A 16,528-nucleotide genomic window follows, 5' to 3' on the forward strand; every position below is an offset into this window, starting at 1 on the left:
ATTTTCTTTTTATTAATTTTCAGAGAGATGGAAGAATGACTCTTTTTTTAATATATTTTTATTGATTTCAGAGAAGGGAGAAGGGAGAGAGAAATAGAAACATCAGTGATGAGAGAGAATCATTGATTGGCTGCCTCCTGCACGCCCCCTACTGGGGATCGGAGCCCTGCATGCGCCCTTGACTGGAATTGAACCCAGGACCATTCAGTCCACAGGCCGACACTCTATCCACTGAGCCAAACTGGCTAGAGCTCATTCCTTCTTTATCCTCCTCTTTAAAGTCAATGAACATTTATTGAGTGCCTGCTGTGTACCAGGCATTTATAGAATCTTTTTTTCTCTTGCTGTTTCATTTCTTGTTTGTCTTCTTTCTCTTCTCATCCATTCATCCAATAAATACTTACTTAGAGGCTGTTCTATTCCAAATTCCATGACAAAAGTTGGGGGTACAACAATGAACTTGCCAAAATCGCAGGCTTCCGGGACCTGGTCCTCTGAAGGAGAAAGACAAACAGGCAACTGCAAAGCGGTGGTGAGGGCTGTGGGAGCGGAAGTACAGGAGGCCATGAACATACAGGGAAAGCACTCAGCTCAACCAGAGGAGAGGGACATTTCTCTGTCATGTAAGGGATTCGAGGGACAGTAGAGGAGATGGAAGTAGTCACTGGAGATGAGGCAGGAAATGTAGGCTGTTTCCATTGCAATAGACTTTGTAGACCATGCTAAGAAGTTTGGGCTTGAATGAGAATTGGGGATCATAAAAGAGTTTTTTGTTTTCCTTTTTAGACAAGAGAGTAACATAGTCAGAGCTGTGTTTTAGAAAGATCACTCCAGATACAGTCTGGAGGAGAGCTTGGGAATGAGGAGGCAGAGAAAGTAGTGGAGGGCACAGTGATTCCGATTAGAGGTGATGGTGTCCTGAGCTAAGGTTGGCAGTTGTGGTGCAAAGAAGTGGGCAAATTCAAGAGCTATGTGCAAATTCAGAGGTAGAATTGAAAAACTTGCCAATTCATTGGATATGATTACACACAGGTGGACATAAGTAGCTTTACAGTTGTTCATATGGGAAATAATACAATAAGTAATAAGTAATACAAAAATAAACTGTTTTGCACACTGTCAACTATAAACCTACTTTTGCCCCTTTTGTATATAGATAAAGGTGTAGTCAAGGAAATTACTCAGGTTCCAAGAATAAACATCTAGAAAGGTACTGATGCCTATAACTGAAAATAAAAGAGAGATTAGAAGTGGATTTGGGAATGAGAAGAGATGATGGTTTTAGTTTGTGTTGTGTTGAGTTTGCAATGCCTTTGAGCCATTTACATGGGATTGTCCCATGGGTTTTGGAGCATATGATCTTGGGTTGGTGATAGAGTGCTGAAAATAATCAGCAGGTAGTTGATCATTGAAATTTTAGAAGTGAATAAAGTCACCTAAGAGATGTGTGTGCAAGTGAGATAGGCAGGCCACTCCCGGAGCCCAGCAGGTACCAGTCAAAAACTCATTAATCTCCTCGTATAGCTTACCCTCTCCTTGCAGCCAATTAGCAGCTAGACTGAAGGTCATTTCTGCCTGCAAGATTTACTCCCGTGAGCTTAAATTGTGTTCCCTTCACTCACACATGTGCGCTAGCAAGAAAGACTGCCCTTTGGTGACCCTCCCTCGTTTAAATGCTAAAAAAAAAATCCCTGAATGGAGAATTAACCTGCTAATGAGACATGTGATGCATGAAGAAGCATGTAGTTCTACCACACAGGCACCAGAGTCCCACCTCTCCATACTTAGACATCACGGTTAGACATCATCCTTCCAGCCCCAACTTCTTTAAAACTATTCCCTGGCTTTTGTTCGGGGAGCAGCATTTCTCTTTTCCCTTTAAATGTTGTTTCCCTTAGTACACCGTTTTTCCCCTGAGTACTGTTCTTATGGTGAACTCTCTTGATTTCTATCTCGGGAGCTCCCAAGAACTCAGGATGGTTCCATGGTAAGATTTTTGCCTGACATGTTGAAGACCTGAGTTTGGTTCCTGGCAATGCACCAGGGTTGTATCAGTTTCTGGTGATCTCTTTTGACTTCTATCCTGGGAGATCACAAGAACCCAGGACACCAGTAATGCAATAAGACTAGGAGTAGAGCGTTGAGGAATACTGATACAGTTTAAGAGAAGTAAAGATGTGAAGGATAGAATGGAGTCGAGAGATGGGGGGAAAAGCAGGTAATAAGGTATCATGAAAAGAAGCATTTCAAGAGGAAGGGATGTCCAACGGTGTTGAATAATGGCTGAGATGTGCCCACTGAATTTTGCAAAAAGGAGTTATCAATGAATTTGGGGAGAATGGTTTCAGTGAGGCAGTAGAAGCAGAAGCCTGCATTAGAATGAGAGTAAATGGGAGTTGAGAAAGGAGAAATGAGCATAGACAACTTTTAAAGTAGCCAAACTATGAAGTGGTAAAGAAAGGGTTGTAACTTAAAGAGTAAATGGATCCTTCAAAGCATTCCCCCCTGACATGGGAGAGACTGAGCATGCTAAGATCTTAGCTGGGGTTGGGAGGATGCATGGATTTTAAGGAAAAGGAGCAGTCACCAAGAAAAGTTGAATTAATGGGAATGGCAAGGAATAATTAATACAGTCGGTACATAAGAAAGGCAAGAGAAATATAATTTGGGTCACCAATAAAAGCTTTATTTTTTATTTGAGTGTAATTGGTATATAATCTTACATTATTTACATTAGTTTCATGTGTATATTATAGTGACTCAACATTTGATGCCTTACACTATGATCACCCCACCAGCTCTAGTACTCATCTGTCACTGTGCAAGAGCTTATCTTTAGAGCGATAGTTAGTTACAATGTGATAGGAGATACAGGGCAAATGTGAATCTAGAAATAGTTCGTGGGTCCCTATGGGCCGCTGGGGTAGAGGGACAGAACATTAATGGACTAGAAGGGAAAGTCTTGAAGGATCCATGTACTCTTTAAGTTACAATCCTTTCTCTCTTTACCATTTCATAGTTTGGCTACTTTAAAGAGTTGTCTATACTCACTTCTCCTTTTGCCACTCCCATGTACTCTGCTCAGAGAGGGAACGGTGGTGAGGTAGAGGACTTGGGGAGAAGAGTGAAGGTTTACAATAGTTGTTGCAAAAAATGAAAGTTGACTAAAGACACACAGAATAATGGGCAGCATTAAGGACCCAGGTGAGCTTAAGAGTATGAATCTGTGATAACACCAATGTGATCAATTATGTGATTTCTGGTCACTTCCACACCCTTCTGAGAATTTTTTGTCTTTTTACTACTGAATGTAACCAATTTACATTTATTAACGTTACAGATATAGTTAAATATTTCTACTATCTTAATCTGTGTTTTCTATTAACCAGGCTTTTTGTTTATTTTTTCTCCTTTCTTCCTTTTTCTTTATCCTCCTCTTTTATCCTTTGCTGATTTTAAAGTTACTCATTATTTCATTTATATATAAAAATATTTCATTATTTATGTGATTTGACAACAGATATATTAATTTAACAAAGTCTAAAATTAAGCAATATATCTAGCCTCCCCAAAAATAATGTAAAGGTTTTAGAACACTTTGATCATCCTCTCCCATTTTCTGTTGCTGTTTTTACATTAGTTCAACCAACTACTTCCACACTGGCTGTGACTTTTTTATAGAAGTTTTTGTTATTTATATTGGACATATATTTAAGAAATGGTACGCGAGGCTTGCACGGCCCACATTGCCGAGCCGCCAGGGCTGACACTCACCCCCTGAAAGATGGTTACTCTAAGCTCCGTTAAGGAACACCACGGCAGCTTTCCAACCCTCGGCCACTCTCCCGATCGCAGTCTGTCCCACCGCACACACAGACTGTGACTCACACAAGCTGATTCGCAGGAAGCCCTGGTTGGCTTGAACAATGGACCACCGTTTCTTTTTCTAACAGGTCCAGGAGGCCAAGGTGACCGAAGTGAAAATCAATGAGGCCCGCGAGCACTATCGACCCGTGGCCGCCCGCGCCTCTCTGCTCTACTTCATCATGCACGACCTCAGCAGGATCCACCCCATGTACCAGTTTTCTCTCCAGGTGACTCGCACCTGGAGTTTTTCACATAATCGTACCAAAGCAGCACAGTATGGCCGGTGCCATTCCCCATGACAGCTTACCATGAGCTTTCATTAGCTGTGGCAGGTCTCTAAGATCAAACCCAGGGGAGCAGCTGCAGTGCCTGCACACTGTATTACATCCTCGTCTCTTTAGCTGGGGCCTTCACAGCTCATTGGTGATTCGGCTGGAACCGAGGCAGAACCGCACCAAGTCCCGGCCTCGCTCACTCAGCAATCACACATGACATGGCAGCCACTCACTCGCAGAACGTGTGGGAGAGGCTACCGAGACATGTTAGAAGTAATCTCCGCCCCCAAAGAGCTTAAACTAGAATGTGTGTCATGCACATCCATTAACACCAAAGCAGGCAATGATAATAGACCAACTTCAAATTACTTTTCTTATTACCTTCATATCCCAAAGCTACCATTTTATGGGTTTTGAATTATTTCTAAAACCAAAGGTGTTATCAAATTATAAGCGGTGACTAAATTTATCTTACTCATGAAAAATAAAGACACATAAATTTTAAATGCATCCCTGAAATTGTAGATTTCTCCGCTAGGACATTCACCAAAATTCAACAATTGAAGAGGCATTACCTGGTGGTAGAGCATTTCTGAACAACTTTATTCGATTTGACCCAACAAACAGAGGACACGCACATGCACACACATGCCCCCCGCTCACCCCCACACAGGGGGAAGGGTTTATACACACAGACACACACTCAGGGCACACAGGTCATTCTGTGAAGCCCAGTGGCACTATGGAGACCAAGGTGTGAGGATGGGTGTGCAGCTGAGAAATCAGCGGGCCGCTAGCACCTGGGCCCGTTTAATGGGAAATGGCATGTCACCATTTCCCACGCCTTTCCCTCACTCAGAGGCTGCAGATGAGCTGAACTGTGTTTGCAGTATGTTATGCCTTTAAAAGAAATTCAATGCTTAGCCTTATATTCAGGTCAAAACATATGAAAGATTATAAAATACTTAAAGGCTGTCTGAAAGTCAGCAAGCTAAGCCGAGTAACCACGGGATCACCTCCCAGTTCCAGGCGCACTTGCCGAGCTCAGTGACTGCCTGGAAGGAAGAAATCCCTGGAGCCATGAAAACGTGTGTGCAGGATCCACTGCAAGTTGTTGTCAGCACCCACACCCCAGTGTGGTCTCGTCATTGGAAGCTCTATTTATAAGAGGGTGGGATTTGGGGTCCCATATTGTGCTGCAGAATCGTCAAAAACAGTTCATAAACCAGCTCGATCACTGAAAGCAGGCTTAACACTTTCTAATAAGGAGCAGAAATAAGTGTCTTCAAAAATATTGGAACAACAATAACTTAGAAGCCTTGTGTGATTTGAAGGAAAGTAGCCACCGGCATTTCCATGCTCGGCATCTGCCTGCGGCTGGATCTCACAGTTCCTGTCCCGGCAGAGAAAGGAGAGGCCTTCTCACAGTCGGAAGACCACGGTGAGGCCAGTGTGCTCATAGACTTGCAAAAACTTCAAAAGCCAGGTTTAGTAGGAACTCGGAGGTTTATAACATGGGTGAGGTGGCACTTGATGTTAAAGTAACCTTTCTTTAAAACTCAGCCAAAGGCTAGGAGAGGGTTAATGGGACGCACTCGCAGGGGCCAGGGTGTTCCCCCTGGGAAGAGACCTCACTAAGGTTTCCTGCAGATGCAGACGCAGATGAGGGAAGGCCCCGCTCCCTCTGTTGTGTGCATGAAGGGCGGGGGGGGGGGGGGGGGGTGTTGGGGGGGGGGGAGGCGCAGCTAGAGGAATAGCACTTCTCAGCAGATGGAAGGGTAAGAAACAGGCAGAAGCAGGTAGAACACACTGGAGACCCAAACTGTTGATCTGTTTTCCTTGGTCCTCAGAGAGCTTTTCAAATACTTTCATTGGTGACAAAGATTTTAAAAGAAGGGTATTTCATACAAGTCCTAACTTTGGCTTCTCCTGAAAGTCTGGAAGGTTTGGCAGTACTGAGTTCATGTTCCACGTAGCATAAATTCGCTGAAGCTGGGGGGGCTGCTCCCTAGACAGGCATGCCGCCCCCCCTGTTGCCACGTCCCTACCCCCACCTGTTTGTCTTACACGCCTGCCCCTGAAGTCTGTGTTCACCCTGGGGCCAGGGCAGCCCCCCTACTTTGCCTCAGCTCTTCAGGGTATTGGCAGGCCTCAGTCATTCCTTTAACAGATCTTTTCAGTGTCTGTTTGATGTGAAGAGCTGGGCTGGATTCTGGAAAGATAAGCCAGTTGGTAAGGCCTGCCCCCACCTCAGTGTGCTCTCCATCTGGTATACAGGGAAAGGAAAAAGATATCTAAGGGCCCTAAAGGAGCAACAAGGGCATTAGAGCCGAAATAAGATCTGTGGGCAGGAGAGACGCCTGGAGGAAGCAGTCAGGCCCGGCGCCAGAGCTGTCCAAGCGCCGGCGGTAAGAGGAAGAGGAGGGGGCTTTCCAGGACGGGAAGGACAAGGGCTGGAGTCAGTCCAGCGCAAAGAACAAGCTCCATGTGCCCAGGTTTTCAAAATGTCTTTAGATCTTTAACCTGAATTGTGAATCACGTTGCGGAAACGTGGTAACTGGAGACTCTTGACTGATCACTGTCATGTGGAGTTTTAGGGGAAAGCCGTAGTGACCGCTGGCGGGAAAGGATGCCCTTGGTCTCCATGAACTGAGAAGCCCCTCCCCCCCAATGCTGCTGGGGAGCATCGCCAGCTTCCAGCCAGCCCGCACTGCAGCCTGGAGCCTGGAGCCTGCCACGTGAGGGCGGGCATCACAGTGAGCTCAGAAGCCCTCGCCAGGATCATCAAAGCCAAGTGGAGAAAAGCTGCAAGGATGTCTCCAACAAGAGACACATGGAACTATGGAGGAGGGAGAGGCATGCGCACACCCCCGCCCCCATTTGGCGGATGAGGAGATACTGAGGCACAAATCTTACATGTTCTCCACTGGGTTTCAGACGCCTGGTGTTAAAAGCCCGAAGAGGTTTTTCTTCTTAAAGCAACAAAACAAGAATAGGGAAAGAAATCTGCCCAGCCAACAATGGGAGGGACCCAATGATGTTTTGATTTTTTAAATGACTCAGTCTATTATATAACATCTAATTAAAAACATTCTGAGTGCCCGTTATGTACAAGGGTCTCTTTTGGACAACAAAGTTGTACAAAACATTGGTTCTACCCTCAAGAATTTTATAATCCAGTGGGTGGAATAATTAATCCCAGCTGGTTATTGTTGACTGTATCAACTTTTTATCAGGTAGTTACACAACAAAACTTACTGGATTTAATTCTTTGGGCCACTGGACATTTATTTTTCCCTGATCAAAACTTAGGCTCTTCTCTGCGTGCCTCAGAGCTTTGCCCACTTTGAGACCACATGAGAATTCATATGAGCAAACGAAGCAAACAGCAAACAAAGACAGAGTGTTCTTGTTGCTGCTGTTCCTTGGCAGGAGGTGCTAGGAAAGTAGTTCTGTGGCTCGGGAGTGATGATGTTCTTCACAGGTCAGACTGGAGTGGAACTGACAGCTGTGTAACCCCTATCCCCACCCCCCCACCCCCCGCCTCCCGCCCCCAGGCCTTCAGCAGCGTCTTCCAGAGGGCGGTGGAGAAGGCCGCGCCCCACGAGAGTCTCCCGCAGCGCGTGGCCAGCCTGATGGACAGCATCACCTTCTCCGTGTTCCAGTACACCACCCGCGGGCTCTTCGAGTGTGATAAGCTGACTTACCTTGCCCAGCTCACCTTTCAGGTAAGAGTGAACTGAGGAAGTTTCCAGAAAACAAGTCATTTTCTAGTTCCCAATCAGCAAATGTAAAAACAAGACAAAACAAAAAACTTTCTTCCTTTAACATTCGTTCCCCATAACATGTGAGGACTCTGAGCTCCAAGCAGAGGGGTCAGACCGGAAGGTCCCATTGGGGGCCTGCCTGCTGCTGCATCATTGTCCGCTCATCAGTTGCTGTCCTTTTCCTCGCTGGTCCTGCGTGACCTGAGGTCCTGCTCCCCAGAGTCCTCAGCAGCCACTCCCCATCAACCCAAACCGGTGCCAGAGAGGAAGCGGGTGCCACAGCAATGACTAGACACTTCTTGAGATGCACCAAGAACTGTCTAGAGCAGTGGTTCTCAACCTTCCTAATGCCACGACCCTTTAATACATTTCCTCACGTTGTGGTGACCCCCAATTTCATTGTTACAAATTGAACATAATTAAATCATAGTGATTAATCACAAAAACAATATGGAATTATATAAGTGTTTTTCGATGATCTTAGGCGACGCCTGTGAAAGGGTCGTTCGACCCCCAAAGGGGTTGCGACCCACAGGTTGAGAACCGCTGGTCTAGAGTATTCCTCAGTAATTATTTACTTGTAGGGTTTAAGTTTAATCTCCCACCATTCCCCTGGAATAAGAAATTGCAAATGTCTGTCTATAGTTATAGCAACCTTGACCTTAAAAGTGTCCTTTAGGACCGTGGTTTTCCAGGGTCTGGGAGCACGAGGGACCACCGGTGTTAATAAGAAACCTTTGTCTTTTATTACTTCTTAACATGAAAAAAAAAAAAATGAAAACGTATTTGCTTGTACTCAGTTAGCATTGGGAATTTTTTCCGCATGTGAATTAAGAGTCCCAATCCAATGATCTTGAGGCCTCTTCCAGTTCTAAAAGCCAGATCTTCGAGGGTCACTTCTGTGCTGACTGTGCGTTTCAAGGACTGAATTCATGGGGGAGCTCGTGTGGCTTGTCCCTCACCCTCAGCGCTCCCCACTCCACAGCGAGGACAGCCTGGCCATCACAAAAGCAACTCAGAGCCCAGCATAGACTGACTTCCCTCCCACCAATTATTCCCCACCTTCCACTCTTCTCTCCTCGTCAATATTTCAGCCCCACTTTGCAAGGGCCTGTCTGCCTCATCTATTATTGCTAGCCTATCGCCTTAGAGACTTCTTCTCAAATTGACTGAACTATTTTTTTTCTTAGTGAACATTTCCATCTGCTACTCCTCGGCAGAGAACACTCCTTGAAGAGGGGAGAACAACTTCCCAAGCAGCTCTCAGCATGACTCTCAGCTCAGACGAGGGGAACTCCCTCCACACACCCCCAATTCCCTCCAAGCTCTGCACTCTCAGTGCCTCCTCCCTGAAAGCCTTCCCTCCCTGTCTGAGTATCACTGTCTCTCAGCTTCTCCAAGACCCAGTTCAAAACACTTAAAGAAAGTTTTCATCACATCAATCCCCCCAGCCTTGCTCCCTGGCCACGCCCCTCCCCGGAAGCCCCGTAGCATTGTTGATTCATATATGCACTTCTATTTTGCATATACTCATATGTTACTTTGACACACTCCTCAAATCACATCATTTGGGTGCATCATCTTCTCAATAGATAGCAGGAATGCATCCCATGGCACGTATGACTGATACATAAAACTCTTGCTTTCCAAGTTTATAGTCATTCACCGGGTGCATTTAAGTCCTGCTGATTTTAGGGAGAGAGCAGATGTACACAGGAGTGATTTGCACAGATATGCACCTTCTTCCACGCCACCTGCTTCTAACAATCAAAACTGATGGGCAAGCGCTAGTGCTAGAAGTAGCAGCAGTTACACGGAGGGACGACCCTGAGGCCCTCCGGACCCTGTGCCCATCACCAGCTAAGACACGCGGTGTCATCGTCCTCATGCAGATCCTCCTCCTGAACGAGGCGGTCGGGGCGGCGGAGCTGGACTTCCTGCTGCGATCCCCTGTGCAGGCTGGCGTCACCAGCCCCGTGGAGTTCCTCTCCCGTCAGGCCTGGGGAGGCATCAAGGTCAGTACCAGCCCTGGAAAAAGGCACGTTCTCATCTCCCGGAGTTTGTCCCGGACCCTTGTCCCCAGGGCTCTCTTTGGGGTTCATCGGGGAGCTGTTTGAACATAGTCCCCCACGGCAGAGCTCCCCCTTCCTGGCTGCTGGCTGGCTTTGCAGAGAGCGAGCCGAGCCAGTGCCTGCTGCTGCGAGGGCTCAGCCTCCCCATGTGAGGGAACAGGAAGATCCTGGGAGCTTCTCTGACTCAGCTGAGCTCCCTTCCCCTGTCGTGGGCTCCTCTGTGAGGCCCTAGGGCTGGTATGGGGGTGCTGAGAGGCTGGGGCAGCACCTCCATGAAGCGACAGATGCCAGGCTCTGTTCAGGCATCTCCGCCCTAACCTAACCCTAACCCTAACCAACTCCGCCTCAAGGCAGGGGATGCAGCCAGCCTGGGGTCACCAGGGACTAAGAGTAACTCACAATTACTGAGCACCTTAGAAATGCATCACCTTACCTTCGTCCCATGGTCACCTGGGCCATAGGGATTATTTGTTCCCTTTTAACGTCTGAGGAAAGTGAGGTCCCACATTTTATAAGTAGTAAGTCTAGGACTCGGATTCCAGCCTGTCTGATGGCAAAGCCCAGTTTCTTTCCATGTTATTCAGCTTGGCTCGGTTGGGATTCTGTGAACATTGAGAAGAGCACAAACTGTAAGTTCCTTTCAGTGGGAGCCATGCCGTGATGCCGAGCAGAAAGGTGGGCTGAGTGAACATCCTCACTCCACCAGGGCAGCTGCCCAGTCCCACCTGAGTGAGTGCCCACGCCGGGCACTGGTCCTGTGTGAGGACTGGCATCTGCACAAAACACACCCCGTATACCCTCTTCCATGTTTGTTGCATTTTATACATTTCACTAGAGGCCCGGTGCACGAAATTCATGTCGGGGGTGGGGGAGGGTGCCTTAGCCCGGCCTGCACCCTCTCCAATCTGGGACCCCTCAGGGGATGTCTGACTGTGGGGTAGGGCCTAAACCAGCAATCAGACATCCCTCTCACAATCTGGGACCACTGGCTCCTAACCGCTTGCCTACCTGCCTACCTGCCCGCCTGATTGCCCCTAACTGCCTCTACTTGCCTTCCTGATTGCCCCCTAACTGCTCCCCGACTGGCCTGGTCACCCCTTAACTGCCCCCCTGCTGGCCTGGTTGCCCCCTAACTACCCCCATGCTGGCCTGGTCACCCCCTAACTGTCCTGAAGGAAGTCGGACATCCAGAAGATGTCCGGTTGACCCGGTCTAATTAGCATATTACCTTTTTATTAGTATAGATAGCACAAAGTCTGAAATAGTATGATTAGCTCTCTTTCTCTGTGTATATTTTACTAAATATTTGAGCTAATGTAGATTCACATGCAGTTATAAGAAATGTAGAGATACTCCTTATACCCAGTTCCCCCTATGGTGACATCTTGCATTCCTGTAGCACAGCATCACACCCAGGAAGTCGACATTGATACAGTCCACCAGTGTTAGGTTTGTCATGCACTCATTGTGTGTGAGCATGTGTGTGCCTGTGAAGATTCATGTAACGACCACAGCCAAGACAGAGGAAATGTCATCACTGCAGGGATCCCTCATGTCGCCCCTTCATAATCACAACAACCTCCTCCCTCCCCCAGCTCCTAATGCCTGGCAACCACTAATCTGTTCTCCATCTGTATAAGGCCGTCATCTCAAGAATGTTATAGAAATGGAAATATACAGTATGTAATCTTTTCAGACTAGCTTGTTCCCTCAGCATCGCTCCCTTGAGATCCATCCCAGTCTGATTTACTTTATAACTAAGCCCCACATTTAGTCATTTATATGCCTGCTGTCCACTTCAAACGATTCATCTTCGGAAATCCAAGGCTAATTCCACCCATGCCGCCATTGCCCAAAATATTTCCCTAACTCCTTTTTCAGAATCTGTTGCTATTTCTTAAATTATTTTGTTTAGGGCTGTATCTAAATCAAAGGTCATCAAACATTTTCTGGACGGGGCTACATAGTAAATATTTCTACTTTGAGGGTCAGACTCTGTCACAACTATTCAACTCTGCCAAAGTCACACACAGGACATAAGCAAGAGAAAATGGCTGAGTTTCTTTTTTTGTTTCAATCCTCACCTGAGGAAGTGCTTTATTGATTTGAGAGAGAGAGAAAGGGAGAGAGAAACATCAATTGGTTGCCCCCAAATGCGCCAGAGTGGAGATCGAACCCGCAGCCTTTTGTGGTATGAGCCAGGTTATGGATAGCTGAGTTTGAATAAAACTTTATTTATAAATACAGATTGGTGAGCCAGATTGGCCCTGCAAGCTGCATTTTGCTGATCTCTAATCTAAATAATAAAGGTGTGATTTGGTTTTTATCTACTGACTTTATTTGTTATTCTGGACCCAATCTGGCAAATGAGATGGGGAATAATGTATTGGGCAAGAACCAAGGGGACACTCCATTCACAACAGCAATAAAATCACGAAGTTACAAAATGTCTTAGAATAATTACAATAAATGCAGACCACATGTGTGGAAACCATCAACTCTTCTAGGCTACATAAGATATGAATGCATAGACACTCTAGAGTACCACTGTCCAAAAGAAATATAATGTATGTCACATATGTAATTTAAAATTTTCTAGTAGCCATAGAGTAAAAATCTAATAACAAATTGCCCCGGCCAGTGTGGCTCAGTTGGTTAGAGTGTCCCGTGCACAGAAGGGTCACGGGTTCTATTAGCAGTCAGGGCACATACCCGGGTTGTGGGTTTGATCTGGGCATGTGCAGGAAGCAACTGATCAATGTTTCTCTCTCATCAATGTTTCTCTCTCTCTCTCTCTCTCTCTCTCTCTCTCTCTCTCTCTCTCTCCCTTCTGCCCTTCCTAGAATCAATGAAAAACATATCCTCAGGTGAGGATTTTAAAAAAGTAAAATAAAAAATGTGATATGAAATTAATTTTAATAATATATTTTCTTTAAACCAATAAGGCAAATATCATTTTAATGTGTAATTACTATAAATATTATTAATGAACTATTTTAAATTTTTATACTGAATCTGAATTCTAGTTTGTATTTTTTGCCCTTATAGCACTTCTCAATTAGATGCTAAATTTTCATCAGAAATATTTTATTTGAATTTATATTTCAGAAAATTTTAGAGATAAAACAGTTGATCCATATACCCAAGTTTTCAAACATTCTTAAAAGTTTTCCAATAGATCAAACCGAAGGACTTGTATACATGTATATAAGCCAAACCAATGGACATGGACAACAGGGGGATGGGAGCATGAGTGTGCGGGGCGGGGGGGTGGGGGGGGTAGGGGGAGTTGGGGGTTAATGGGGGGGATGAGGACACATTTGTAATACCTTAACTAATAAAAAAAAAAGTTTTCCAATTACTAAAGCAAGTTCCAATTTCTAAACTTACTTGTATTTGATGTTAAAATAATAGTATTTGATGTTAAAATCAAAGATTTCGTTTCTTCAGTCACACTGGCCACATTTTATTTGCTCTGCACTCACATTTGGCCAGTGGGTACCTTGTTGGACAGTGCTGCCCCAGAGCTTGCGAATAATGGCATAGCCTGATGCCCTGTGGAAAATACATTATGGAAAGCAGTTCTGAATGAGAGTATCTGAGAACGGGAGCAGTGATGGGGATGAACGAGCTAACAAAGGCCGGAGTCAGACATTCCGGTTCAAGTTTGAGTGTGTGCGGCCTCTACATGTTCCTTATTCCTCTGAGACTTTCTTTCCTTATCTTCAAAACAGCCGTTAAAATACCTACCTCACAGGATTATGTCAGACATACAGATATTCAGTAATTAGAAGCTGGTTCTGGTTCTGGTTCTGGTTATAGTTATGGTTGTGGTTATAGTTATGGTTATCATATTTGTTTCTGAGAATTGCCATAACAAAGTTCCACAGGCTAGGTGGCTTAAAATGGCAGAAATTTATTATCTCACAGTTCTGGGGGCTAGAAGTCTGAGTCAAGTTTCGGCAAGCCATGGCTCCTCATAAAGGCCGCAAGGCGAGGATCCTTCCTCCATCTTCCAGCTTCTGATAGCCCCAGCGTGCCTTGGTTTGTTGCAAGATCACTTCAGTCTCTGCCCCCATCCTTGCTGTCTCTGCATGGCCATCTTCCCTCTGTGTGTCTCCATCTTTTCTCTTAAAAAAGCATGTCAGTGGGGGTTAATGGGGGGGATGAGGACACATTTGTAATACCGTAACTAATAATAATTTTAAAAAAGCATGTCAGCCCTAACCAGTTTGGCTCAGCGAATAGAGCATCGGCCTGTGGACTCAAGGGTCCCAGGTTCGATTCCGGTCAAGGGCACGTACCTTGGTTGCGGGTACATCCCCAGTGGGGAGTGTGCAGGAGGCAGCTGATCAATGTTTCTCTCTCATCGATGTTTCTAACTCTCTATCCCTCTCCCTTCCTCTCTGTAAAAATCAATAAAATATATTTTTTTAAAAAGCATGTCATATTAGACTATGGCCCATCTTGCTGACTCATCCCAACCGGATTACACCTGCAAAGACCCTATTTTAAAATAAGCTCAAGTTTACACATCCGGGAGGTTCGTTTTTTAACCTATCTTTTTGATGGACACGACTTACCCCGTCACAGTTACAGTTGTTAATTACCCATCTCTAAGGTGTGTACATGCTGTGGTTGGTGTGGGTTGTACCTTATAGCACTTGTCCATGGAAGGAAAAACTTCGAGCAGTTGTGCGGTGCCAAACTGGGCCAAATCCAGTTGCCTTTCACTCTATTACCCACAAAGCCCTCAGGCAGCAGAAGTTACAGAGAATAAATGGCTCAAAAGCATTATTGACAACTCTAAAGCTACTGTGCAATTTAGTTCGTGCCTCTTTTCACAAAATGGATTGTTTGGTTTGCTTTTCTTCGCTCTGCATTTTTTGTTTTGTTTTGTGGGCTAAGCTCATCTGGCCGCTCAAAAGCTTTGCAGATGAGTGAGGCTTTATCTCTCCCCGTCTCCGAGTTCTGCTAGTGGAGCAGCGAGTCAGCCCCACACTCGAGCGCAGTGCGGGATGTGAGCCGGTGGAAATACAACGCAGTGTGCAGTGCCCATCCCTGAGGCCTTTGATAAATGCTCTTTTTAAGTGTTCAGTTGGATTTTAGCCTAAAGAAACAGACTACAGTATAATTGAATAGGACACGATGAAACAAAATTCTTTAAACATTCCGTCTGACGAGGAAGATGGATAGCCTTGTTTCCGCAGCAGCCCTAATAGGCAGGTAATGTATGAAATCTTTGTGATAACATATTGCTTCTATTAGGACCCTTTGTTAGAATATTTGAAGTTTAATCAAATGCGGAACTTGAAGGCACTGGGAGTGTTCTGCTCCTCATTAGAAAACCTCATCTGTGATGCGCGCCTGTGTTAGCCTTTGAAAGGCCCCTCACCACCGCTCTGGATGCCAGTTTAGCACCGTTGTATTTTGCTACACAGTCCGAGGTAATTAGGCTAATTAGTCATTTCCATTTAACTTATTAGAAATGCCTTTCCCTCATTTGGGAGATTAAATGTTGCCATTGTGTTCAATCGAGAGCTTCAAGGAAGCGTGTTTCAGCCCCAGTCCTGGCAGCTGGGAGCCCCGATGGCAGTGTCATTTGCTCAGTACTGTAGTGACCGCCAGAGGGGGCAACGGGGCTGCAGAGGGTTAATGATGATGCAAGCTGGGCAGAGGCGCTGGAGTGCTGCCAGAAGGAGATGAACACGACTTCCCGGCACACAGAGAAATAATTACAGCGGCCGCAGCTTTCCTCGGCCTGTTAAGAGCCTTCCTGCTGGCCGCCCAGATGTCAAACTTGATTAATTGAGCACTTCCTAAGTTCCAGACAGCTGCTAGGCCGGAGGCGTACACAGATGACTAAGAAAGTTCTTGCCCACAGGGAACTCACAGTCTTGCGGGAGGAATAGCAAATAAACCCGAAATCACAATTCAATAACTACAGAAGCCCCAAGAAAGCACGGGAAGGGCTGTAGAGTTTTCATAGCACTTGTATCTACATTAGCGTGTGAGCTATGCGAACAATTACTTGGCCTCATTTTCCAAATGAGAAAATCTAAACCCACAAAGGTCAGAAGAGGCTCAGGAGAGCTGTGCCTGGGACCAGAACTCCCACTTCCTGGCCCCTCCCCCACCATCTGCCCGCAGCTGCACTCCACTCCCCACATGAGTGAAGGAGTGCTCCCTGCTCTGAGCGGCCAGGGTGAAGTTGAGAAGCCACAGAGCCCGTGTGGAAGGCACAGAAAGACAGGACAGGTGCTCAGGCACTCAGGAGAAGAGCCTGGGAAGCCCGGGTCCAGCCCCATGTCCTCCTCCAGCGTGGCTTTCCCCTGGTCACCGTAAGACTCTCCTATGCAGTGACACTCCTCCCTGTCGTGCCCCACACTCCTCCCCTCCACATGCTGGCTCCTGTTGATCCTTCCCCATAAAATACCCTTTTCTTCTCCCGACCTCTATTTCTGCCCAACAGAATCTTACAAACTTCCTGAGACCTCCTTCATCTCCTCTTTCTCTTGAGCTTAGGATTGTAAGCTTTTTTGGAAGG

General features: G+C 46.0%; 1 protein-coding gene across 1 annotated transcript in view; it reads left to right on the forward strand.

Moving 5' to 3' along the window:
• The window catches only part of DNAH9 (dynein axonemal heavy chain 9), a 351,242-nt gene that overhangs the window by 278,496 nt on the left and 56,218 nt on the right, over nucleotides 1-16,528 (forward strand). Inside the window, exons 57-59 of the mRNA XM_036342089.1 lie at nucleotides 3,954-4,094; nucleotides 7,700-7,870; nucleotides 9,802-9,924. Coding sequence (XP_036197982.1) covers nucleotides 3,954-4,094; nucleotides 7,700-7,870; nucleotides 9,802-9,924 — 435 coding nt within the window. The remainder of the gene's footprint in view (nucleotides 1-3,953; nucleotides 4,095-7,699; nucleotides 7,871-9,801; nucleotides 9,925-16,528) is intronic.

Source organism: Myotis myotis, unplaced genomic scaffold (genome assembly GCF_014108235.1).
Source record: "Myotis myotis isolate mMyoMyo1 unplaced genomic scaffold, mMyoMyo1.p scaffold_m19_p_17, whole genome shotgun sequence".
Classification (NCBI taxonomy): domain Eukaryota; kingdom Metazoa; phylum Chordata; class Mammalia; order Chiroptera; family Vespertilionidae; genus Myotis; species Myotis myotis.